This window comes from Cherax quadricarinatus, chromosome 43 (assembly GCF_038502225.1).
Source record: "Cherax quadricarinatus isolate ZL_2023a chromosome 43, ASM3850222v1, whole genome shotgun sequence".
Classification (NCBI taxonomy): Eukaryota; Metazoa; Arthropoda; class Malacostraca; order Decapoda; family Parastacidae; genus Cherax; species Cherax quadricarinatus.
The window spans coordinates 29,363,971-29,389,181 of record NC_091334.1 but is presented as its reverse complement, the minus strand read 5'-3'; the positions used below and the strand labels follow the sequence as shown (position 1 = coordinate 29,389,181).

General features: G+C 42.3%; 1 protein-coding gene across 1 annotated transcript in view; it reads right to left on the bottom strand.

Annotated features, from left to right (window-relative positions):
• LOC128694092 (acetylcholine receptor subunit alpha-like 1) overlaps positions 1-24,917 on the bottom strand; it is a gene marked incomplete at its 5' end in the record, with an annotated part of 82,578 nt that extends 57,661 nt beyond the window's left edge. Inside the window, 2 exons of the mRNA XM_070093481.1 lie at positions 4,000-4,044; positions 24,630-24,917. Of these exons, the coding sequence (XP_069949582.1) occupies positions 4,000-4,044; positions 24,630-24,917 (333 nt within the window). The remainder of the gene's footprint in view (positions 1-3,999; positions 4,045-24,629) is intronic.
• Between the last annotated feature and the right edge of the window lie 294 nt (positions 24,918-25,211).

Here is a 25,211-nt window from a genome sequence, read left to right as displayed (position 1 = left end):
CATTCGTACATCATTATGATGTCAACGAGATAAAGTCAGTTGATCAAATGAAAATGCTGGCTCACAGCTGGCCCACAGATGGCTCCAACTTCATCCCGTTTCCCGCTTGTATGTTTCATAACAATAAAAATGCTTTCAAATGATCTGATGTAGGTAACAGCTCTTAGCTTGTCAATAAAGTTAGGAATCCTTAACCTGTAAATAGCTTGTCAATAACACTAGGGATCTATAACCTAACCTTGTCAAACCCTGAGTAAAAGAGAGAGAGAGAGAGAGAGAGAGAGAGAGAGAGAGAGAGAGAGAGAGAGAGAGAGAGAGAGAGTACTACATTGTACACAGTACAAAAAGAAGGCAAGAGATGATTAATCTTCCGAGTCAATTTGGTACCTTGAAGACGGTGGAACCAAACATCTCTCAGTTGGATCTGAGAGAGTGAACAGAAGCACTGTATGAACCAACATCTACACACAAACACACACACACACACACACACACACACACACACAGGAAGCGGAACAGTCTGGCGAGTGATGTAGTGGTGGCAGGAACCATGCATAGCTTTAAGACGAGGTATGATAAAGCTCATGGAGCAGGGAGAGAGAGGACCTAGTAGCGTTCAGTGAAGTAGCGGGGTCAGGAGCTGAGTATCGACCCCTGCAACCACAATTAGGTGAGTACACACACACACACACAAACACACACACACACACACACCACACACACACACACACACACACACACACACACACACACACCACACACACCACATCCCACCAAGTGCAAAGTCATGAAGATTGGGGAAGGGCAAAGAAGGCCGCAGACGGAGTACAGTCTAGGGGGTCAGAGACTACAAACCTCACTCAAGGAAAAAGATCTTGGGGTGTGTATAACACCAGGCACATCTCCTGAAGCGCACATCAACCAAATAACTGCTGCAGCATATGGGCGCCTAGCAAACCTCAGAACAGCATTCCGACATCTTAATAAGGAATCATTCAGGACCCTGTACACCGTGTACGTTAGGCCCATATTGGAGTATGCGGCACCAGTTTGGAACCCACACCTAGCCTTAAGCACGTGAAGAAACTAGAGAAAGTGCAAAGGTTTGCAACAAGACTAGTCCCAGAGCTAAGAGGTATGTCCTACGAGGAGAGGTTAAGGGAAATCAACCTGACGACACTGGAGGACAGGATAGGGGGACATGATAACGACATACAAAATACTGAGAGGAATTGACAAGGTGGACAAAGACAGGATGTTCCAGAGATTGGACACAGTAACAAGGGGACACAGTTGGAAGCTGAAGACACAGATGAATCACAGGGATGTTAGGAAGTATGTCTTCAGCCACAGAGTAGTCAGTAAGTGGAATAGTTTGGGAAGCGATGTAGTGGAGGCAGGATCCATACATAGCTTTAAGCAGAGGTATGATAAAGCTCACGGCTCAGGGAGAGTGACCTAGTAGCGATCAGTGAAGAGGCGGGGCCAGGAGCTCGGACTCGACCCCCGCAACCTCAACTAGGTGAGTACAACTAGGTGAGTACACACACACACACACACACACACACACACACACACGCAAATACAACAGGCCTAGTGTCCAATCGACATGTGCCTAGTACAAAATGGTACCTAACACACACACACACACAGACACACACACACACACACACACACACACACACACACACACACACACACACACACAACAGGCCTAGTGTCTAATCGACATGTGCCTAAGACAAAATGGTAACTAACACACACACACACAGAAAAGAGGCACTAAACTATAGACCTGTGTCATTGACGTGTATAGTATGCAAAATTATGGAGAAGATTATCAGGAGGAGAGTGGTGGAGCACCTGGAACGGAACAGGAGTATAAATGCCAACCAGCACGGATTCACGGAAGGCAAATCCTGTGTCACAAACCTTCTGGAGTTTTATGATAAAATAACAGAAGTAAGACAAGAGAGAGAGGGGTGGGTTGATTGCATCTTCTTGGACTGCAAGAAGGCCTTTGACACAGTTCCTCACAAGAGATTAGTGCAGAAGCTAGAGCATCAGGCGCATATAACAGGAAGGGCACTGCAATGGATCAGAGAATACCTGACAGGGAGGCAACAACGAGTCATGGTACGTAATGATGTATCACAGTGGGCACCTGTGACGAGCGGGGTCCCACAGGGGTCGGTCCTAGGACCAGTGCTATTTTTGGTATATGTGAACGACATGACGGAAGGGTTAGACTCAGAAGTGTCCCTGTTTGCAGATGATGTGAAGTTAATGAGGAGAATTAAATCTGATGAGGACCAGGCAGGACTTCAAAGAGACCTGGACAGACTGGACACCTGGTCCAGCAAATGGCTTCTCGAATTTAATCCTGCCAAATGCAAAGTCATGAAGATAGGGGAAGGGCACAGAAGACCACAGACAGAGTATATGCTAGGTGGCCAAAGACTGCAAACCTCACTCAAGGAGAAAGATCTTGGGGTGAGTATAACACCGAGCATGTCTCCGGAAGCACACATCAATCAGATAACTGCTGCAGCATATGGGCGCCTGGCAAACCTGAGAACAGCATTCCGATACCTTAGTAAGGAATCATTCAAGACACTGTACACCGTGTATGTCAGGCCCATACTGGAGTATGCAGCACCTGTTTGGAACCCGCACTTGATAAAGCACGTCAAGAAACTAGAGAAAGTACAAAGGTTTGCCACAAGGTTAGTTCCAGAGCTAAGGGGAATGTCCTATGAAGAAAGATTAAGGGAAATCGGCCTGACCACACTGGAGGACAGGAGGGTCAGGGGAGACATGATAACGACATATAAAATACTGCGTGGAATAGACAAGGTGGACAAAGACAGGATGTTCCAGGGAGGGGACACAGAAACAAGAGGCCACAATTGGAAGTTGAAGACACAAATGAGTCAGAGAGATAGTAGGAAGTATTTCTTCAGTCATAGAGTTGTAAGGCAGTGGAATAGCCTAGAAAATGACGTAGTGGAGGCAGGAACCATACACAGTTTTAAGACGAGGTTTGATAAAGCTCATGGAGCGGGGAGAGAGAGGGCCTATTAGCAACCGGTGAAGAGGCGGGGCCAGGAGCTAGGACTCGACCCCTGCAACCACAAACAAATAGGTGAGTACACACACACACACACACACACACACACACACACACACACACACACACACACACACACACACACACACACACACACACACACACACACACACACACACACACACACACACACACACACACACAGAATATACTATACAAAGTTGAAGACTGACACACTTGCACAACATTTGGAAATCCTTTCTGAGTAAACGTTTCGCCAACCAGTGGCTTCTTCAGTCCAATACAGAAAACAGTGAAAAATGAGGATGAGTTTGAGGTAATCAGTCCCTCAGCCTGCAATCCATATTCTCAATCAATCAACCTTGATAAAAGTATATCAAGATTGATGGACTAAACACACAGGGACTGATTACCTCAAACTCCACAACTTGCACCGTTCTTCTATGTATTGGACTGATGAAGTCACTGGCTAGCGAAACGTTTCCTCAATAAAGATTCCAAAATCTTCCACAAACGTCTCATTCTTCGACTCGTCGGTGTTCTAAACTATTTACATCACATTATATATTTCACCTTGGTATCAAGCGATAAGATAAGAACATAAGAAAGGAGGAGCACTGCAGCAAGCCTACTGGCCCATACTAGGCAGGTCTTTCTCAAACCAAACCCACTAACAAAAATATTTCACTAACCAATTTTTCAATACTACGCAAGCAATAAATTCTATTATGTATTGACATGTTGCAGTTTTTTTAACTCTAGTGTAGACGCCTCTGGCAAGAGAGTGATGGAGTGAATGATGATGAACCTGTTTCTTCTTCTTCGGGTCACCCTTTCTTGGTGGGAGACTACCGATGTGTAAATATAAAAACGCAGAAAAATCCTGTTAATTATAAGCAGAGTCTTACCTGATCCAGCCAGACGTTGGTAGTCAACACTTGGTTCTTCTCGTCCTGTGGAGGGAGACAATGTTAAGTTCTCACTGGTGGAATATATTATCTTAATTTATCAACCAGGTGAAAATGTATAATTTAAGGCCGATGTTTAACAGTTTAAAAACTCAACTTATTTCTTCAGCTGAAGTGATTATGTTGTGTAATGATTGTGAGGCAACACATCCACTGTAGAGATGTGTGATGCAGTGAAGGTGAACACGACACGTGAAGAACACAAGAACACACTACTGCAGCAACACTGCAGTAGGCCTACTGGCCCATTCTCAGGCGATAGTATGACGATGTTAGTGTTAGATGTAAGAGAAGAATGGGCAAGTTGATAGTGGCGAGGAAGGTGGTGATTCTTACAAAACAGTCTATCAACAGCAGGAGAGCGTCACGAAACAGACTATCAACAGCAGGAGAGCGTCACGAAACAGTCTATCAACAGCAGGAGAGCGTCACGAAAAGTGGACAAGTCAGGAAGATTACCAGAGCAAGACTAACGAAAAGAATCAATAGAGTTAATCAGGTCAATACCAGCGCGAGGGGCAGGCGAAGTGGCAAAGGAAAGACCAAAACCAAGAAATTCGAGCTTATGGTGAGAGAGTGTGACAGAAGTCAGATTACTAACACAGTCGATAAGGGAGAATTTAGACCGAGAGCTATCTGACATGAGACGTTGAAGTTTATTCTGTAGCTTAGAAGAATGAATTTGTGAGTTCAGGCGAGCAGTGTCAAAGGCAATGGTAGAGAGAAGGTTACAGAGATCTTGTGGAAGAGAAGCGAAGAGAGCACGTTGATGCTGACGGAGAGTAAAGACGTCATCTTCAACCTGAGACTTTGTAGAAAGAATGAGCTGTTGAAGTAGGAAACGGGCATGATCAGGGAAAGCAGTGTCCAGTGGGTTGAAGACATCTTTGCTTTCTATCCTGACGACTCTAGTCTCTTCCAACCATTTCTTGAAGCTCTTAATAATCTTGGCCCTTCCATTAAGTTTAAAGCTGAATGGGAATGTAATTCCTTGCTTCCTTTACTTGATGTCCACCGCTCAGATACAGGTTTTCCCTTTTCTGTGAACCTCAGTTTCTTGAATCAGAAATTTGCACTCTTATTAATTAACTTTCCCGTCTTGGCTACCTTTCCCATTTCATAGACTCTTCCTCTCACGTGCTAAACGTAATTTCTTCTCTCCCAAACTCTCTACTCCTGGGAACTCTCCTGTCCTCTGCCTTCCCTACATTTCCGGTGTTTCTAATCTCAACAACTCTCTCCATTCCTTAGACATTAAACTTACTTTTCGCCAGACTAACACTCTTCGTACGGATCTAGTTCATACCTCTCCTCCCTCTGTACATGTTCCTGGTGTCTACTCTATTTCCTGCTCCTCCTGTCCTCTCCAGTACTTTGGAGAAACTGGCCCGTCTCTTTCTGACAGACTCAGGGAGCACAAAAGTAATGTTAGACTCACCGACACTAACAATGCTCTTTTCTGTCACGTCAGAGATCACAGTTATCCTATTGACTGGTCTTCTGCTAAAACTGTCTACCCTACGTCTAACTTTCACAGTCGCCGTCTGGTTGAATGCTTCCTTATACACAACTTTCCTTGTATGAATCTTAGTCCTGACTTCGTCTCTGTTGATGCCTTCCTCTCCCAAACGTCAGAACATCCGTGACTCAACCTGATTCTTCTTTCCTCTTCTCCATCATTCCCTTTCCTCTTTTCTCTTTCTCCTTTGGGTCTTCTTTCTTCTGCCTTGGGTATTTGTCCTATATTATTCCCCCCCTCTGTGTTCTTGCTCTTACCCTCTGTGGGCCCCTAGCTCCCTTGTGGGCCCCTAGCTCCCTTGTGGGGCCATAGCTCCCTTGTGGGCCCCTAGCTCCCTTGTGGGCCCCTAGCTCCCTTGTGGGCCCCTAGCTCCCTTGTGGGCCCAAAGCTTCCTTGTGGGCCCCTAGCTCCCTTGTGGGCCCCTAGCTCCCTTGTGGGCCCCTAGCTCCCTTGTGGGCCCCTAGCTCCCTTGTGGGCCCCTAGCTCCCTTGTGGGTCCCTAGCTCCCTTGAGGGCCCCTAGCTCCCTTGCAGTACTCCTCATTCTTAGTATTTAACTAACTCCACCACCATTACTACCGCCACCACTACTGCCTACTACCTCCACTACTACTACCACCACCACCACCACTAATACCACCACCACCACCACTACTACCACCACCACCACGTCCTGCCGCTATATACTCCCTCCTCTCCTGTCAGTGTGACTTTGTAAATGGTCCAAGACGAACCGAAGCGTCGTCGTAAGCCGGTTATTTGGGTATTAAAACCAAACCCCACCACGGGTGGGGTTTGAACCCGCGACCAGAGTTATTTCTGCATTGTTCCAGTCACGATATTGTGCCTTATTTTTTTTACAAATGCCTTGCATTCTCCATACGATAAACGACCCCTACGGGTTTATCACTATCGTCTGATTAAAATACAACAGTAGAGGGGGTCATCAAACATCAATGGTTGAATCACCGTATGAAACAGATGGAACACTCGAGAGATTTAGGCTGCGTAGGCACAAATTTTGTTGGAGTCACTGCAATAACTGGAGAATGCATCTTCGGGTCGGCTTGAAACTTGTAGTGCTGATGTGTTTACCTCAATGTGGACACAATCTCTTGATGTTAGGTTGTGTAAATTGTCACGTGACAGTGTAATTACTCAAACTGGTTCATGTGACATAACTGGCGAATGTTGCTTCTGGTCAGAAATAACTGAGGAATGTTGCTTCTGGTCAGAAATAACTGAGGAATGTTACTTCCGGTCAGAAATAACTGGGGAATGTTGCTTCTGGTCAGAAATAACTGAGGAATGTTGCTTCTGGTCAGAAATAACTGATGAATGTTGCTTCTGGTCAGAAATAACTGAGGAATGTTGCTTCTGGTCAGAAATAACTGATGAATGTTGCTTATGGTCAGAAATAACTGAGAAATGTTGCTTCTGGTCAGAAATAATTGAGGAATGTTGCTTCTGGTCAGAAATAACTGAGGAATGTTGCTTCTGGTCAGAAATAACTGAGGAATGTTACTTCTGGTCAGAAATAACTGATGAATGTTGCTTATGGTCAGAAATAACTGAGGAATGTTGCTTCCGGTCAGAAATAATTGAGGAATGTTGCTTCTGGTCAGAAATAACTGAGGAATGTTACTTCTGGTCAGAAATAACTGATGAATGTTGCTTATGGTCAGAAATAACTGAGGAATGTTGCTTCTGGTCAGAAATAATTGAGGAATGTTGCTTCTGGTCAGAAATAACTGAGGAATGTTGCGTCTGGTCAGAAATAACTGAGGAATGTTACTTCTGGTCAGAAATAACTGATGAATGTTGCTTATGGTCAGAAATAACTGAAGAATGTTGCTTCTGGTCAGAAATAACTGAGGAATGTTGCTTCTGGTCAGAAATAACTGCAGAATGTTGCTTCTGGTCAGAAATAACTGAGGAATGTTGCTTCTGGTCAGAAATAACTGAGGAATGTTGCTTCTGGTCAGAAATAACTGCTGAATGTTGCTTCTGGTCAGAAATAACTGCTGAATGTTGCTTCTGGTCAGAAATAACTGAAGAATGTTGCTTCTGGTCAGAAATAACTGGAGAATGTTGCTTCTGGTCAGAAATAACTGAGGAATGTTGCTTCTGGTCAGAAATAACTGCTGAATGATGTTTCTGGTCAGAAATAACTGAAGAATGTTGCTTCTGGTCAGAAATAACTGCAGAATGTTGCTTCTGGTCAGAAATAACTGAGGAATGTTGCTTCTGGTCAGAAATAACTGCAGAATGTTGCTTCTGGTCAGAAATAACTGAGGAATGTTACTTCTGGTCAGAAATAACTGAGGAATGTTGCTTCCGGTCAGAAATAACTGAGGAATGTTACTTCTGGTCAGAAATAACTGATAAATGTTGCTTATGGTCAGAAATAAGTGCTGAATGTTGCTTCTGGTCAGAAATAACTGAGGAATGTTGCTTCTGGTCAGAAATAACTGCAGAATGTTGCTTCTGGTCAGAAATAACTGAGGAATGTTGCTTCTGGTCAGAAATAACTGAGGAATGATGTTTTTGGTCAGAAGTAACAGAGGAATATTGCTTCTGGTCAGAAATAACTGATGAATGTTGCTTATGGTCAGAAATAAGTGCTGAATGTTGCTTCTGGTCAGAAATAACTGAGGAATGTTGCTTCTGGTCAGAAATAACTGCAGAATGTTGCTTCTGGTCAGAAATAACTGAGGAATGTTGCTTCTGGTCAGAAATAACTGCTGAATGATGTTTCTGGTCAGAAATAACTGAAGAATGTTGCTTCTGGTCAGAAATAACTGCAGAATGTTGTTTCTGGTCAGAAATAACTGAGGAATGTTGCTTCTGGTCAGAAATAACTGAGGAATGTTGCTTCTGGTCAGAAATAACTGCAGAATGTTGCTTCTGGTCAGAAATAACTGCTGAATGATGTTTCTGGTCAGAAATAACTGAGGAATATTGCTTCTGGTCAGAAATAACTGATGAATGTTGCTTCTGGTCAGAAATAACTGCTGAATGTTGCTTCTGGTCATAAATAACTGGGGAATGTTGCTTCTGGTCAGAAATAACTCAGGAATGTTGCTTCCGGTCAGAAATAACTTGGAAATGTTACTTCTGGTCAGAAATAACTGCTGAATGATGCTTCTGGTCAGAAATAACTGATGAATGTTGCTTCTGGTCAGAAATAACTGAAGAATGTTGCTTCTGGTCAGAAATAACTGAAAAATGTTGCTTCTGGTCAGAAATAACTGCAGAATGTTGCTTCTGGTCAGAAATAACTGCAGAATGTTGCTTCTGGTCAGAAATAACTGCAGAATGTTGCTTCTGGTCAGAAATAACTGCAGAATGTTGCTTCTGGTCAGAAATAACTGCAGAATGTTGCTTCTGGTCAGAAATAACTGAGGAATGTTACTTCTGGTCAGAAATAACTGAGGAATGTTGCTTCTGGTCAGAAATAACTAGGGAATGTTACTTCTGGTCAGAAATAACTGCAGAATGTTGCTTGTGGTCAGAAATAACTGATTCTAGAAAATGTTGCTTCTGGTCAGAAATAACTGAGGAATGTTGCTTCTGGTCAGAAATAACTGAGGAATGTTGCTTCTGGTCAGAAATAACTGCTGAATGTTGCTTCTGGTCAGAAATAACTGCTGAATGTTGCTTCTGGTCAGAAATAACTGCTGAATGTTGCTTCTGGTCAGAAATAACTGCAGAATGTTGCTTCTGGTCAGAAATAACTGGGGAATGAATGCTGAATGCTGAGAAATAACTGCAGAATGTTGTTTCTCTGGTCAGAAATAACTGAGGAATGTTGCTTCTGGTCAGAAATAACTGCAGAATGTTGCTACTGGTCAGAAATAACTGCTGAATGATGTTTCTGGTCAGAAATAACTGAGGAATATTGCTTCTGGTCAGAAATAACTGATGAATGTTGCTTCTGGTCAGAAATAAGTGCTGAATGTTGCCTCTGATCATAAATAACTGGGGAATGTTGCTTCTGGTCAGAAATAACTCAGGAATGTTGCTTCCGGTCAGAAATAACTTGGAAATGTTACTTCTGGTCAGAAATAACTGCTGAATGATGCTTCTGGTCAATGAAGAATGTTGCTTCTGGTAAGAAATAACTGGAGAATGTTGCTTCTGGTCAGAAATAACTGGAGAATGTTACTTCTGGTCAGAAATAATTGCTGAATGTTGCTTCAGGTCAGAAATAACTGCTGAATGTTGCTTCTGGTCAGAAATGAAATAACTGAGGAATATTACTTCTGGTCAGAAATAACTGAGGAATGTTGCTTCTGGTCAGAAATAACTGGGGAATGTTGCTTCTTGTCAGAAATAACTGAGGATTGATGCTTCCGGTCAGAAATAACTGGGGAATGTTACTTCTGGTCAGAAATAACTGGAGAATGTTGCTTCTGGTCAGAAATAACTGAGGAACGTTGCTTCTGGTCAGAAATAACTGCTGAATGTTGCTTCTAGTCAGAAATAACTGAGGAATGTTGCTTCTGGTCAGAAATAACTGCTGAATGATGTTTCTGGTCAGAAATAACTGGAGAATGTTGCTTCTGGTCAGAAATAACTGAAGAATGTTGCTTCTGGTCAGAAATAACTGGAGAATGTTGCTTCTGGTCAGAAATAACTGAGGAATGTTGCTTCTGGTCAGAAATAACTGAGGAATGTTGCTTCTGGTCAGAAATAACTGAAGAATGTTGCTTCTGGTCAGAAATAACTGAGGAATGTTGCTTCTGGTCAGAAATAACTGAGAAATGTTGCTTCTGGTCAGAAATAATTGCTGAATGTTGTTTCTGGTCAGAAATAACTGAGGAATGTTGCTTCTGGTCATAAATAACTGCTGGTCAGAAATAACTGGGAAAAAAATGTTGCTTCTAACTGGTCAGAAATAACTGAGGAATGTTGCTTCTGGTCAGAAATAACTGATGAATGTTGCTTATGGTCAGAAATCACTGATGAATGTTGCTTCTGGTCAGAAATAACTGCTGAATGTTGCTTCTGGTCAGAAATAACTGAAGAATGTTGCTTCTGGTCAGAAATAACTGAGGAATGATGCTTCTCGTCAGAAATAACTTGGGTATGTTGCTTCTGGTCAGAAATAACTGGTGAATGTTGCTTCTGGTCAGAAATAACTGAGGAACATTGCTTCTGGTCAGAAATAACTGAGGAATATTGCTTCTGGTCAGAAATAACTGAAGAATGTTGCTTCTGGTCAGAAATAACTGGGGAATGTTGCTTCTGGTCAGAAATAACTGCAGAATGTTGCTTCTGGTCAGAAATAACTGAGGAATGTTGCTTCTAGTCAGAAATAACTGCAAAATGTGGCTTCTGGTCAGAAATAACTGGAAAATGTTGCTTCTGGTCAGAAATAACTGGGAAATGTTGCTTCTGGTCAGAAATAACTGCTGAATGTTGCTTCTGGTCAGAAATAACTGATGAATGTTCCTTCTGGTCAGAAATAACTGAAGAATGTTGCTTCTGGTCAGAAATAACTGAGGAATGATGCTTCTGGTCAGAAATAACCAGGGTATGATGCTTCTGGTCAGAAATGACTGGAGAATGTTGCTTCTGGTCAGAAATAACTGAAGAATATTGCTTCTGGTCAGAAATAACTGCAGAATGTTGCTTCTGGTCAGAAATAACTGAGGAATGTTGCTTCTAGTCAGAAATAAATGCAAAATGTGGCTTCTGGTCAGAAATAACTGGAGAATGTTGCTTCTGGTCAGAAAAAACTGGGAAATGTTGCTTCTGGTCAGAAATAACTGCTGAATGTTGCTTCTGGTCAGAAATAACTGATGAATGTTGCTTATGGTCAGAAATAACTGCTGAATGTTGCTTCTGGTCAGAAATAACTGAGGAATGTTGCTTCTGGTCAGAAATAACTGAGGAATGTTGCTTCTGGTCAGAAATAACTGAGGAATGTTGCTTCTGGTCAGAAATAACTGATGAATGTTGCTTCTGGTCAGAAATAACTGAAGAATGTTGCTTCTGGTCAGAAATAACTGAAAAATGTTGCTTCTGGTAAGAAATAACTGGAGAATGTTGCTTCTGGTCAGAAATAACTGGAGAATGTTACTTCTGGTCAGAAATAACTGCTGAATGTTGCTTCTGGTCAGAAATAACTGAAGAATGTTGCTTCTGGTCAGAAATAACTGAGGAACGTAGTTTCTGGTCAGAAATAACTGAGGAATGATGCTTCTGGTCAGAAATAACTGGGGAATGTTACTTCTGGTCAGAAATAAGTGCTGAATGTTGCTTCTGGGGAATGTTGCTGAAATAACTGGAATGTTGCTGAATGTTGGTCAGAAATAACTCTGGTCAGAAATAATTGCTGAATGAATGTTGCTTCAGGTCAGAAATAACTGCTGAATGTTGCTTCTGGTCAGAAATAACTGAAGAATGTTGCTTCTGGTCAGAAATAACTGAGGAACGTAGTTTCTGGTCAGAAATAACTGAGGAATATTGCTTCTGGTCAGAAAAAAATGGAGAATGTTGCTTCTGATGAGAAATAACTGAGGAATGTTGCTTGTGGTCAGAAATAACTGAGGAATATTACTTCTGGTCAGAAATAACTGAGGAATGTTGCTTCTGGTCAGAAATAACTGGGGAATGTTGCTTCTTGTCAGAAATAACTGGGGAATGATGCTTCTGGTCAGAAATAACTGAATGGAAGAAATAACTTGCTTCTGGTAAGAAATAACTGCTGAATGTTGCTTCTAGTCAGAAATAACTGAGGAATGTTGCTTCTGGTTAGAAATAACTGCTGAATGATGTTTCTGGTCAGAAATAACTGAGGAATGATGCCTCAGGTCAGAAATAACTGATGAATGTTGCTTCTGGTCAGGAGTAACTCAGGAATATTGCTTCTGGTCAGAAATAGCTGAGGGATGTTGCTTCTGGTCAGAAATAACTGCTGATTGTTGCTTCTGGTCAGAAATAACTGGAGAATGTTGCTTCTGGTCAGAAATAACTGAGGAATGTTGCTTCTGGTCAGAAATAACTGAGGAATGTTGCTTCTGGTCAGAAATAACTGAAGAATGTTGCTTCTGGTCAGAAATAACTGCTGAATGTTGCTTCTGGTCAGAAATAACTGCTGAATGTTGCTTCTGGTCAGAAATAACTGCTGAATGTTGCTTCTGGTCAGAAATAACTGAGGAATGTTGCTTCTGGTCAGAAATAACTGCTGAATGTTGCTTCTGGTCAGAAATAACTGAGGAATGTTGCTTCTGGTCAGAAATAACTGAGGAATGTTGCTTCTGGTCAGAAATAACTGCAGAATGTTGCTTCTGGTCAGAAATAACTGAGGAATGTTGCTTCTGGTCAGAAATAACTGCAGAATGTTACTTCTGGTCAGAAATAACTGCAGAATGTTACTTCTGGTCAGAAATAACTGCAGAATGTTACTTCTGGTCAGAAATAACTGCAGAATGTTACTTCTGGTCAGAAATAACTGCAGAATGTTACTTCTGGTCAGAAATAACTGCAGAATGTTACTTCTGGTCAGAAATAACTGCAGAATGTTACTTCTGGTCAGAAATAACTTCTGGTCAGAAATAACTACAAATGTTACTTCTGGTCAGAAATAACTACAGAATGTTACTTCTGGTCAGAAATAAGTCACAATGTTTGACATTACTGGGTTATTCTGAATGTTTATAAGTTTATATAACACATCTAACATGTCTACAACATCCGTGTCCTCAACACCACTGATAAATATATTAATGTTTTGTACACAAAGTCTACCTAAAACTTAGTTATTAACAAGTTGGTGTTTTTGGTGTCTCTTCTCAAAATTTTATTTTATTATATATATATATATATATATATATATATATATATATATATATATATATATATATATATATATATATATATATATATATATATATATATATATATATATATATATATATATATATATATATATATATAGAAAGAGAGAGAGAGAGAGAGAGAGAGAGAGAGAGAGAGAGAGAGAGAAAAATGGTTTCCATGTGATGACTTGTGAATGATTCTTCCGATTTCCTTGACAGAAAAATTAGGAAATACCGAAGTATGAAATTTAAAAGAATTGTTAATAAATGAAACTGCCGCACTCTGCACTGTTCCAACAGCGTGCCCTGAGGTACAGGGGGCTGGGTTTGTGGATCACGGGGGTGGCTGTATCGGACCGATCCGTGACCGTGATGCTAGGTTAGGTTATTTTAAGATTGTCAAGAAACAGGACAAGTGGTTCCTGAGGCGGGTTATGTGAAGACTCACAACTGGACGGTGATGCAGCCGGTCAACACTATGTTCAGGAGGACACACACGTGAAGGACGGCATTCATGTGATTGTTGAGAGTGAGACTGAAGAACCAGGTCTGGATGCCGCAAATACCACTCACTGCTTACCTAAATGTGGAGAGCTAGGTTAGGTTAGGTTAGGTTAGGTTAGGATAGGTTAGGCTAGGCTAGGTTAGGCTAGGCTAGGCTAGGTTAGGTTAGTTTAGAGTAGGTTAGGTTAGGTTAGGTTAGGTTAGGTTAGGTTAGGTTAGGTTAAGTTAGGTTAGGTTAGGTTAGGTTAAGTTTCTCTAGGTTAGGGTAGGCTAGGTTAGGTTAGGTTAGGTTAGGTTAGGTTAGGTTAGGTTAGGATAGGTTAGGCTAGGCTAGGTTAGGCTAGGCTAGGCTAGGTTAGGTTAGGTTAGGTTAGAGTAGGTTAGGTTAGGTTAGGTTAGGTTAGGTTAGGTTAGGTTAGGTAAGGTTAGGTTAGGTTAGGTTAGGTTAGGTAGGTTTGTCGGGAAACAGGACAAGTGCTTCCTGACGTGGGTGTGTGGTGTGGCACTAGCCAGGGAAGGTCATCACAGTTTCCTGACGTGATTGTGTGGTATGGCACTAGCCAGGGAAGGTCATCTCAGTGCTTCCTGACGTGGGTGTGTGGTGTGGCACTAGCCAGGGAAGGTCATCCCAGTGCTTCCTGACGTGGGTGTGATGTGGCACTAGCCAGGGTCATCACAGGGCTTCCTGACCTGAGTGTGGTGTGGCACTATCCAGGGAAGGTCATCCCAGTGTTTCCTGACGTGAGTGTGTGGTGTGGCACTAGCCAGGGTCATCACAGTGCTTCCTGACGTGAGTGTGGTGTGGCACTAGCCAGGGAAGGTCATCTCAGTGTTTCCTGACGTGGGTGTGTGGTGTGGCACTAGCTAGGGTCATCACAGTGCTTCCTGACGCGGGTGTGTGGTGTGGCACTAGCCAGGGTCATCACAGTGCTTCCTGACGTGAGTGTGGTGTGGCACTAGCTAGGGTCATCACAGTGCTTCCTGACGCGGGTGTGTGGTGTGGCACTAGCCAGGGAAGGTCATCTCAGTGTTTCCTGACTAAGTAAGTATGTAAGTTTATTCAGGTATACACAATACAGTTACATAGAATTATCATACATAGCAGCATATGTGTAGAGAACCTGGGATAACCCAAAAAAGTCAGACAGAGTGACTTATTTCCATTGTGGTCCTTTTACCTTATTATTATAATATAAAGGTTATAATATTTTCTTATTATTCTACAATGAAGATAACATCTTATTATCATACTAAAAAGACTATCTACTACACGAGGGTCATTAAGACTATCTACAATACGAGGGTCATTACTAGGAATAAGGTAAAATTTACACGTATGTTAGCTAAAAAATAGAAAATCATTCCCCTCCCTTTCTGTAGCTACATTCATCAGACACCTTTTGGCACTCTTCTTGAACTGGTTCATGCTATGACTGGCTTTGACATGTGCAGGCAATCTGTTCCATTCCTTTATTGCTGTACAATAAAAGGTGTTTGACGCCTGGCCACTGACTGTGGGTACTACAAAGTTGTGCTCTCTCCCCCTAGTACTATGATTGCTCTGGTTCCCAACCTTGACAAAACTGACAGCAAGATATTCTGGACATTGTTTGTGAGCAATTTTATAAACATGATTTAGCTTCAGTTGTTTTACTCTGTCTTCAACATTCAGCATATCCAACTGCTGTAATTCATCCTGGCCTACATGTTCTCTTGGTCCCAGCCCCAGGATGAATCTTACGATTTTGTTCTGGGTGATTTGCAGTCTATCTTTCAGTTTTTTTGTCAAGGCAGAGTACCAAGAAGAGCAAGCGTAATCCATATGGCATTGTATAAGAGCTAGACATAGGGTCCTGCGAGCCTCAGTAGGTAGACACTGTGCCTCAGTAGGTAGACACTGTGCTTGTCTATACAGGAACTTCAGTCTGGCATTCGCTTTCTTTACTACACTGTTCCCTATCAATTCTCCTGACATGCATGGGTCAAAGGGGATTCCCAGATATTTTACTGATGAAACCAAAGTGATGGACTCCCCATTACACTGGACATTAAAATTATTTATCATTCTCAGTTTATGTTTCGTGCCAAAGAGAATGGCTTCAGTTTTCCCTAGGTGTAATGATAGTTTGTTGTCTACTAACCATTTGCTGCAGGACTCCAGTTCCAGTGTTAAAACATTAGCAATATCTTGTGGGTCTTTACCTGTCACTAACAGAGCACTGTCATCTGCATACAGTAGGAGTTTGCACTTGACACTGATAGGCATATCATTGACATAACATAAGAATAATAAGGGACGCAGAATACTACCTTGGGGAACTCCACATGTTATCGGCAGGGGTTCTGATTCTGTTTTGTTGATTTTGACTATTTGTCTCCTGTTGCTAAGGTAGGACTTAAACCAATCTACAGAACCTATACCGATAGCTTGAAGTTTATTACATAATATATTGTGGTTGATAGTATCGAAGGCCTTTTGCAGGTCTAAGGTTACCATACCTATGAGGTTCCCCTTTGACATTTCAGTTCTCAGGTAATCCATCAGATTAATAAGGGAGGTGTCGGTTGAGTAGGATCTTCTAAAGCCCGATTGATAGCTAAGGAGAATGTTGTTGTCATTAAGGTACTTAACTACTTGAGAATACACCGCCCTCTCTAGAATTTTAGATATTATACTGAGTATACTAACAGGCCTATAGTTGCATACATCAGACCTACTATTTTTCTTGAACCCCTCCGGTACGGTATTAGTGGTGATTGATAGATTTATTATGTGAGCAATAGGGATTGACAGTTCAGAAGCACCATCTTTTAGGAACTTAGACGGGATGTTATCAGGGTCTGTGCTCTTAGTTGGGTTTAACCTGCTTAGTTCTTTTTGAATAAAGTCGTGAGATACACTTACTAGTTGACAACTGTTTGGGGTTACCCCTTTATTGGTATAGTATGTTTGAAACTTATCAGAGTCTGTGTTAAAGGTATTTGATGCAGCTGGTAGTTTACTTACTAGTGTTGATGCAACAGATGTGTAGTAGGAATTAAAGCAATCTGCCACCTTAGATGTTTCGTGGCATACCTCATTATCGATAGTGAGTACTATGTTAGACCTATCTACTGGCTTATGGCTATACCCCCAACTGTTTTAGTTGTTGCCAGAGCTTTCTGGGGTTATGCTTATACTCTTCAATTTTTGAGCAGTAGTGCTTTGCCTTTGCTCCTTTTATAAGTCTCTGTACTCTGTTCCTCACCCTTTGGAATTCATTTAGTGCTGCAATATCCTGTCTGTTTGCTTTAAATCTTTTTAGCAGCTGGTCTCTGAATTTCATATTATCTAATATCTCAGTAGTCATCCAGGGTTCAGTTCTTCGTTTAATCCTAACCTCTTTAACTGGTGCAATATTATTAAGAATGGTAGTGAACATTGTTTTGAATTTTTCCCAGGCATCGTTTACGTCCGTGCAACTTGTTATCTCTGTCCAGTCACAATTGTGTAGCCTATTTACCAGTGTTTCTTTACTGTAGTTTATAGTTGACCTCATTTTTATTGTCCTGTGTAGGCCTATCCTATCCCTAGTGATTTTCCTGGTACAGTAAATGATGAAATGATCACTAAGACCTGTGGTAATGACGCCTGACTGACTAATGTTCTCAGAGCGGTTACAAAGTATGTGGTCAATTAGGGTGGCTGAGAACTGTGTGATCCGGGTTGGAGTATTAATTAGTTGAGTGTAACTATTTAATCCTAGAATTTGCTTATACCTTTTGCATAGCCCGTTATTTTGCTGCTGAAAACAGATATTGAAGTCGCCCAGTATTATTGTCTCGCAATTGTTTTCAACTCCGGACAAGACTCTGGAAAAGTCTTCTAAGAACTGGTCCTGGGTAGGAGGGCGGTAACTAGTTCCTACTAAGATGGGTTTGGTCTTAGGAAGCAGCACTTCAAACCATAGAATCTCCAGTTTATTGTTATTTAAATCAGGTCTTGGGTTGTAAGCTAAGTCATTTCTAATGTAGGCACATACTCCACCACCCTTTCTGTTCCTATCTAAACGTTTTATATTGTAACCTTCTATTTTGACCTCGTCGTCAGTCACCGTATCATCCAACCAAGATTCAGAGATGGTTATAACTGCCGCCCTAATTTTGTTAGCTAGAATCCTAATCTCTGCCAATTTAGGAAGAAGTGATCTTGAATTGACATGAATAAAGTGAAGGCCTGTTTTCATAAAACAATCATAATCATCAATATATGGCAATGGGTCATATGTATTAAAATTAGGTAAATCAATGTCATCACTGCTAAAGGGTAACTGTGCCAAAGTGCATTTGTTACACACAAAATGAATTCTGGCACCGTTGCTATAATTGTACATACATCCATCATGCACCCACCCCTTACACATTTTACATAAGGTGCCTTTTCTGTTATTCATGCGTACTTTAGTACAGTGTATGCACCTGTTTGGTAGTGTTTGAGATAATAATGGCTGTATTGTCTCACATTGACCTATGTATGCATTACATATGGAGTTAAGGTTATCATTCCTGACGTGGGTGTGTAGTGTGGCACTATCCAGGGAGCGTCATCACAGTGCTTCAACTCGTTGCCAGTCCTCTCGTCTCTCCACGAGTGTTGTGGCGAGTGCCAGTGATTGCATCATGATAAATCCCTGCTGGGCACTCATTTCTACATGCGTTTTTATGGTACATGCGAGCAACTGTACGTTGAACATTCCCTCCAACAAGAACGAGGATGAGGGGGAAGCAGTGACGAGAGAATAGGAATAAAGAGGACGAGTCACGTGGATGTTAGGAAGTATTTCTTTAGTCATAGAGTCGTCAGGAAGTGGAATAGCCTAGCAAGTGACGCAGTGGAGGCAGGAACCATACATAGCTTTAAGACGAGGTATGATAAAGCTCAGGAAGCAGAGAGAGAGAGGACCTAGTAGCGATCAGTGAAGAGGAGGCGAAAGAAGCTGAGTCTCGACCCTTGCAACCACAATTAGGTGAGTCCACACACATACATACGGGTCAGAGGATGACAAGGTGATAGAAGTTAGACAAGAGAGAGAGAGAGAGAGAGAGAGAGAGAGAGAGAGAGAGAGAGAGAGAGAGAGAGAGAGAGAGAGAGAGAGAGAGAGAGAGAGAGAGGGAGAGGGAGAGGGATGGGTGGACTAGATATTTATGGACTCAAGGAGAGGCGGATAGGAACCTTGAGAAGCAAGCAGGAATAACAGGGAAGTATTTCTCTTGATCCCAGAATACTTAACAGGAAGAAAACAGAGTTAATAAGGTGTCAGAGTGGGCGAGTATGACGAATGGGGTACCACAAGGGTCAAACTGGGACCACCACTATTATACGAGTGGATGAACATCACCTTGCTCTTGGATGATAAACTAACGAGGAGAAACATACACAGGAACAGAACAGGAAAGCTTACAAGTGGATCTGGACAAACTCCAGGACTGGCTGGCATATGGCTGTTAGAGTTTAACCCCAGCAAATAGAAAGTACTGCAAGTCTGGGCGGGGCAAATATTATTATTTATTCCCATGGATCACTAAACCCTTATGTAATGAGATTAAAACCAGGTTTGTTCCCAAATAGGAATATACTGTCCAAACGTAGGTAATATATATATAAACTTTGAAAACTCTAGTTATTTTATATGACTGATTACCTACAGTCATTCGAAACACACTTAAGGATCTTGGGGTAGGCATAACTCCTAGGATATCACTTGAGGAACACATCATCTTAATAACCTTAACCGCAAACCAAAATCCAAGCTTAACGTTGAGGAACCTTAAGACGGGATCCTTCTAGGCACAATACATGACATACGTCAGTCCTAACCTGGAGTATGCAGCGCCAGCATGAATCCCCTGTCTGATAAAGCCTTTCAAGAACTGGAAAACAAGCAGGGGTTTGCAACAAAACTAGTAACAGTAACCCAGGAGTGTGAGTCATCAGGACACGCTGAAGGAGTTTAACCTGACGACATTAGAAGACTGGAAGATCAGAGGTGACATGACCATGGCGTATAAAATACTGTGATGACTTGAAAAGGTGAAGAGACGAGTAAGTCTGAAAAGCCAGATATTATTATCATTATTATTATTATTATTATTTTTATTATTATTATTATTATTATTATTATTATTATTATTATTATTATTATTATTATTTTTATTATTATTATTATTATTATTATTATTATTATTATTATTATTATTATTATTATTATTATTATTATTATTATTATTATTACTTATTGGTGTTATTATTATTGGGAAGAGCTAAACCATGACGGGTTGAACCGTGCAAGGGAATGGGAAGGTAATCAAGATCCATGTAAGGAAGGGAATGGTTGGCCCAGTTCCTTGATTATGAGACCATCAATATCAAGGACAATGTTGCGGTAGCAACAACAGCCACAACAAATAAAAGTGTGGTAACAACAACAGCCACAACTAACAAAGGTGTGGTAGCAACAACAGCCACAACTAACAAAGGTGTGGTAGCAACAACAGCTACCACTAACAAAAGCGTGGTAACAACAACAGCCACACTAACAAAGGTGTGGTAGCAACAACAGCCACACTAACAAAGGTGTGGTAGCAACAACAGCCACACTAACAAAGGTGTGGTAGCAACAACAGCCACACTAACAAAGGTGTGGTAGCAACAACAGCCACACTAACAAAGGTGTGGTAGCAACAACAGCCACACTAACAAAGGTGTGGTAGCAACAACAGCCACACTAACAAAGGTGTGGTAGCAACAACAGCCACACTAACAAAGGTGTGGTAGCAACAACAGCCACACTAACAAAGGTGTGGTAGCAACAACAGCCACAACTAACAAAGGTGTGGTAACAACAATAGCCACCACTAACAAAGGTGTGGTAGCAACAACAGCCACAACTAACAAAGGTGTGGTAGCAACAACAGCTACCACTAACAAAAGCGTGGTAACAACAACAGCCACACTAACAAAGGTGTGGTAGCAACAACAGCCACACTAACAAAGGTGTGGTAGCAACAACAGCCACACTAACAAAGGTGTGGTAGCAACAACAGCCACACTAACAAAGGTGTGGTAGCAACAACAGCCACACTAACAAAGGTGTGGTAGCAACAACAGCCACACTAACAAAGGTGTGGTAGCAACAACAGCCACACTAACAAAGGTGTGGTAGCAACAACAGCCACACTAACAAAGGTGTGGTAGCAACAACAGCCACACTAACAAAGGTGTGGTAGCAACAACAGCCACAACTAACAAAGGTGTGGTAACAACAATAGCCACCACTAACAAAGGTGTGGTAGCAACAACATCCAACACTAACAAAGGTGTGGTAACAACAACAGCCACAACTAACAAAAGTGTGGTAGCAACAACATCCACCACTAACAAAGGTGTGGTAACAACAACAGCCACAACTAACAAAGGTGTGGTAACAACAACAGCCACCACTAACAAAAGTGTGGTAGCAACAACAGCCACCACTAACAAAGGTGTGGTAACAACAACAGCCACCACTAACAAAGGTGTGGTAGCAACAACATCCACCACTAACAAAGGTGTGGTAACAACAACAGACACAACTAACAAAGGTGTGGTAACAACAACAGCCACAACTAACAAAGGTGTGGTAGCAACAACAGCCACCACTAACAAAGGTGTGGCAGCGACAACATCCACCACTAACAAAGGTGTGGTAGCAACAATAGCCACCACTAACAAAGGTGTGGTAACAACAACAGCCACCATTAACAAAGGTGTGGCAGCAACAACAGCCACCACTAACAAAAGTGTGGTAACAACAATAGCCACCACTAACAAAGGTGTGGCAGCGACAACATCCACCACTAACAAAGGTGTGGTAGCAACAATAGCCACCACTAACAAAGGTGGGGTAACAACAACAGCCACCATTAACAAAGGTGTGGCAGCAACAACAGCCACCATTAACAAAGGTGTGGCAGCAACAACAGCCACCACTAACAAAGGCGTGGTAGCAACGACAGCCACAACTAAGGAAGGTGTGGCAGCAACAACAGCCACCACTAACAAAGGTGTGGAAGCAACAACAGCCACAACTAACAAAGGTGTGGTAACAACAACAGCCACCACTAACAAAGGCGTGGTAGCAACGACAGCCACAACTAAGGAAGGTGTGGCAGCAACAACAGCCACCACTAACAAAGGTGTGGTAACAACAACAGCCACCATTAGCAAAGGTGTGGTAACAACAACAGCCACAACTAACAAAGGTGTGGCAGCAACAACAGCTACCACTAACAAAGGTGTGGTAGCAACAACCGCCACGACTAACAAAGGTGTGGTAGCAACAAGAGCCACAACTAACAAAGGTGTGGTAACAACAACAGCCACCACTAACAAAAGTGTGATAGCAACAACAGCCACAACTAACAAAGGTGTGGTATCAACAACAGCCACAACTAACAAAGGTGTGGTAGCAACAACAGACACAACTAACAAAGGTGTGGTAGCAACAACAGCCACCACTAACAAAGGTGTGGTAACAACAACAGCCACCACTAACAAAGGTGTGGTAACAACAACAGCCACCACTAACAAAGGTGTGGTAACAACAACAGCCACAGCTAACAATGGTGTGGTAGCAACAACAGCCACCACTAACAAATGTGTGGCAGCAACAACAGCCACAACTAACAAAGGTGTGGCAGCAACAACAGCTACCACTAACAAAGGTGTGGTAGCAACAACAGCCACCACTAACAAATGTGTGGTAGCAACAGCCACAAATAACAAAGGTGTGGTAGCAACAACAGCCACCACTAACAAAGGTGTGGTAACAACAACAGTCACAACTAACAAAGGTGTGGTAACAAAAACATCCACCACTAACAAAGGTGTGGTAGCAACAACAGCCACAACTAACAAAGGTGTGGCAGCAACAACAGCCACCACTAACAAAGGCGTGATAGCAACAACAGTCACAACTAAGAAAGGTGTGGTAACAACAACAGCCACCACTAACAAAGGTGTGGTAGCAACAACAGCCACAATTAACAAAGGTGTGGTAACAACAACAGCCACAACTAACAAAGGTGTGGTAGCAACAATAGCCACAACTAACAAAGGTGTGGCAGCAACAACAGCTACCACAAACAAAGGTGTGGTAGCAACAACAGCCACAACTAACAAAGGTGTGGTAGCAACAACAGCCACAACTAACAAAGGTGTGGTAACAACAACAGCCACCACTAACAAAGGTGTGGCAGCAACAACAGCCACCACTAACAAAGGTGTGGTAGCAACAACAGCCACCACTAACAAAGGTGTGGTAACAACAACAGCCACCACTAACAAAGGTGTGGTAGCAACAACAGCCACAACTAACAAAGGTGTGGCAGCAGCAACAGCCACAACTAACAAAGGTGTGGCAGCAACAACAGCCACAACTAACAAAGGTGTGGTAACAACAACAGCCACAACTAACAAAGGTGTGGTAACAACAACAGCCACAACAAATAAAAGTGTGGTAACAACAACAGCCACAACTAACAAAGGTGTGGTAACAACAACAGCCACAACTAACAAAGGTGTGGTAACAACAACAGCCACAACTAACAAAGGTGTGGTAACAACAACAGCCACAACTAACAAAGGTGTGGTAACAACAACAGCCACAACTAACAAAGGTGTGGTAACAACAACAGCCACCATTAACAAAGGTGTGGTAGCAACAACAGCCACCACTAACAAAGGTGTGGTAACAACAACAGCCACCACTAACAAAGGTGTGGTAACAACAACAGCCACCACTAACAAAGGTGTGGTAGCAACAACAGCCACAAATAACAAAGGTGTGGTAATAACAACAGCCACAACTAACAAAGGTGTGGTAGCAACAACAGCCACAACTAACAAAGGTGTGGTAACAACAACAGCTACCACTAACAAAGGTGTGGTAACAACAACAGCCACCACTAACAAAGGTGTGGTAACAACAACAGCCACCACTAACAAAGGTGTGGTGACAACAACAGCCACCATTAACAAAGGTGTGGTAACAACAACAGCCACAACTAACAAAGGTGTGGTAGCAACAACAGCCACAAATAACAAAGGTGTGGTAACAACAACAGCCACAACTAACAAAGGTGTGGCAGCAACAACAGCCACCACTAACAAAGGTGTGGTAACAACAACAGCCACAACTAACAAAGGTGTGGTAACAACAACAGTCACCACTAACAAAGGTGTGGTAACATCAACATCCACCACTAACAAAGGTGCGGTAGCAACAACAGCCACAACTAACAAAGGTGTGGTAACAACAACAGTCACCACTAACAAAGGTGTGGTAACAACAACAGCTACCACTAACAAAGGTGTGGTAACAACAACAGCCACAACTAACAAAGGTGTGGTAACAACAACAGCTACCACTAACAAAGGTGTGGTAGCAACAACAGCCACAACTAACAAAGGTGTGGTAACAACAACAGCCACCACTAACAAAGGTGCGGTAGCAACAACAGCCACAACTAACAAAGGTGTGGTAACAACAACAGCTACCACTAACAAAGGTGCGGTAGCAACAACAGCCACAACTAACAAAGGTGTGGTAGCAACAACAGCCACAACTAACAAAGGTGTGGTAACAACAACAGCTACCACTGACAAAGGTGCGGTAACAACAACATTAAACAAGACACTTACCATATCAAAGATCTGGGTGAGGGTGATGCCCAGCTGTATAATAATAGGGTGAGAGGCGTTCCTGACTGGTCTAACATCACGGTCGTAGCCTCTCATAAGAGCGTCCAACAGTCTTTTCTCGTCATTCTCCTCCAGTTTTATGACGTTCTCTGCTGGCTTCATTAAGCCAGGACTGCTGCTACTGCTGCTACTGCTGCTACTGCTACTGCTGCTACTGCTGCTACTTGTCGTGGTGCTGAGGTTGCTGCTGAAGGCTCCGTTGATGCTGTTCACTACATTACTGCCTAAAGAGGAAAGAGAAAAAAAATTGGGTTACTTATCTTTCCCCGAGATTATAACTTAATCTAAACCCACGTAACTTCTGGCTAGCGTCGTCAACTTCAGTAGAATATTATGGTCATAATTCTAACTTAATTTTTAATTGGACTGACAGTTAAGCCAGTGGAAGGCCTCAGTCAGATGGCCAAACACTACAGTGGGTGGTTATCATGTGACCAGATCCACTCCAGGACACAGCTGTCCTTTTTCCTGACGAATTTGACCTCAACTAACCCAGAAAATTTGCCACTTGATCTCCAAGTG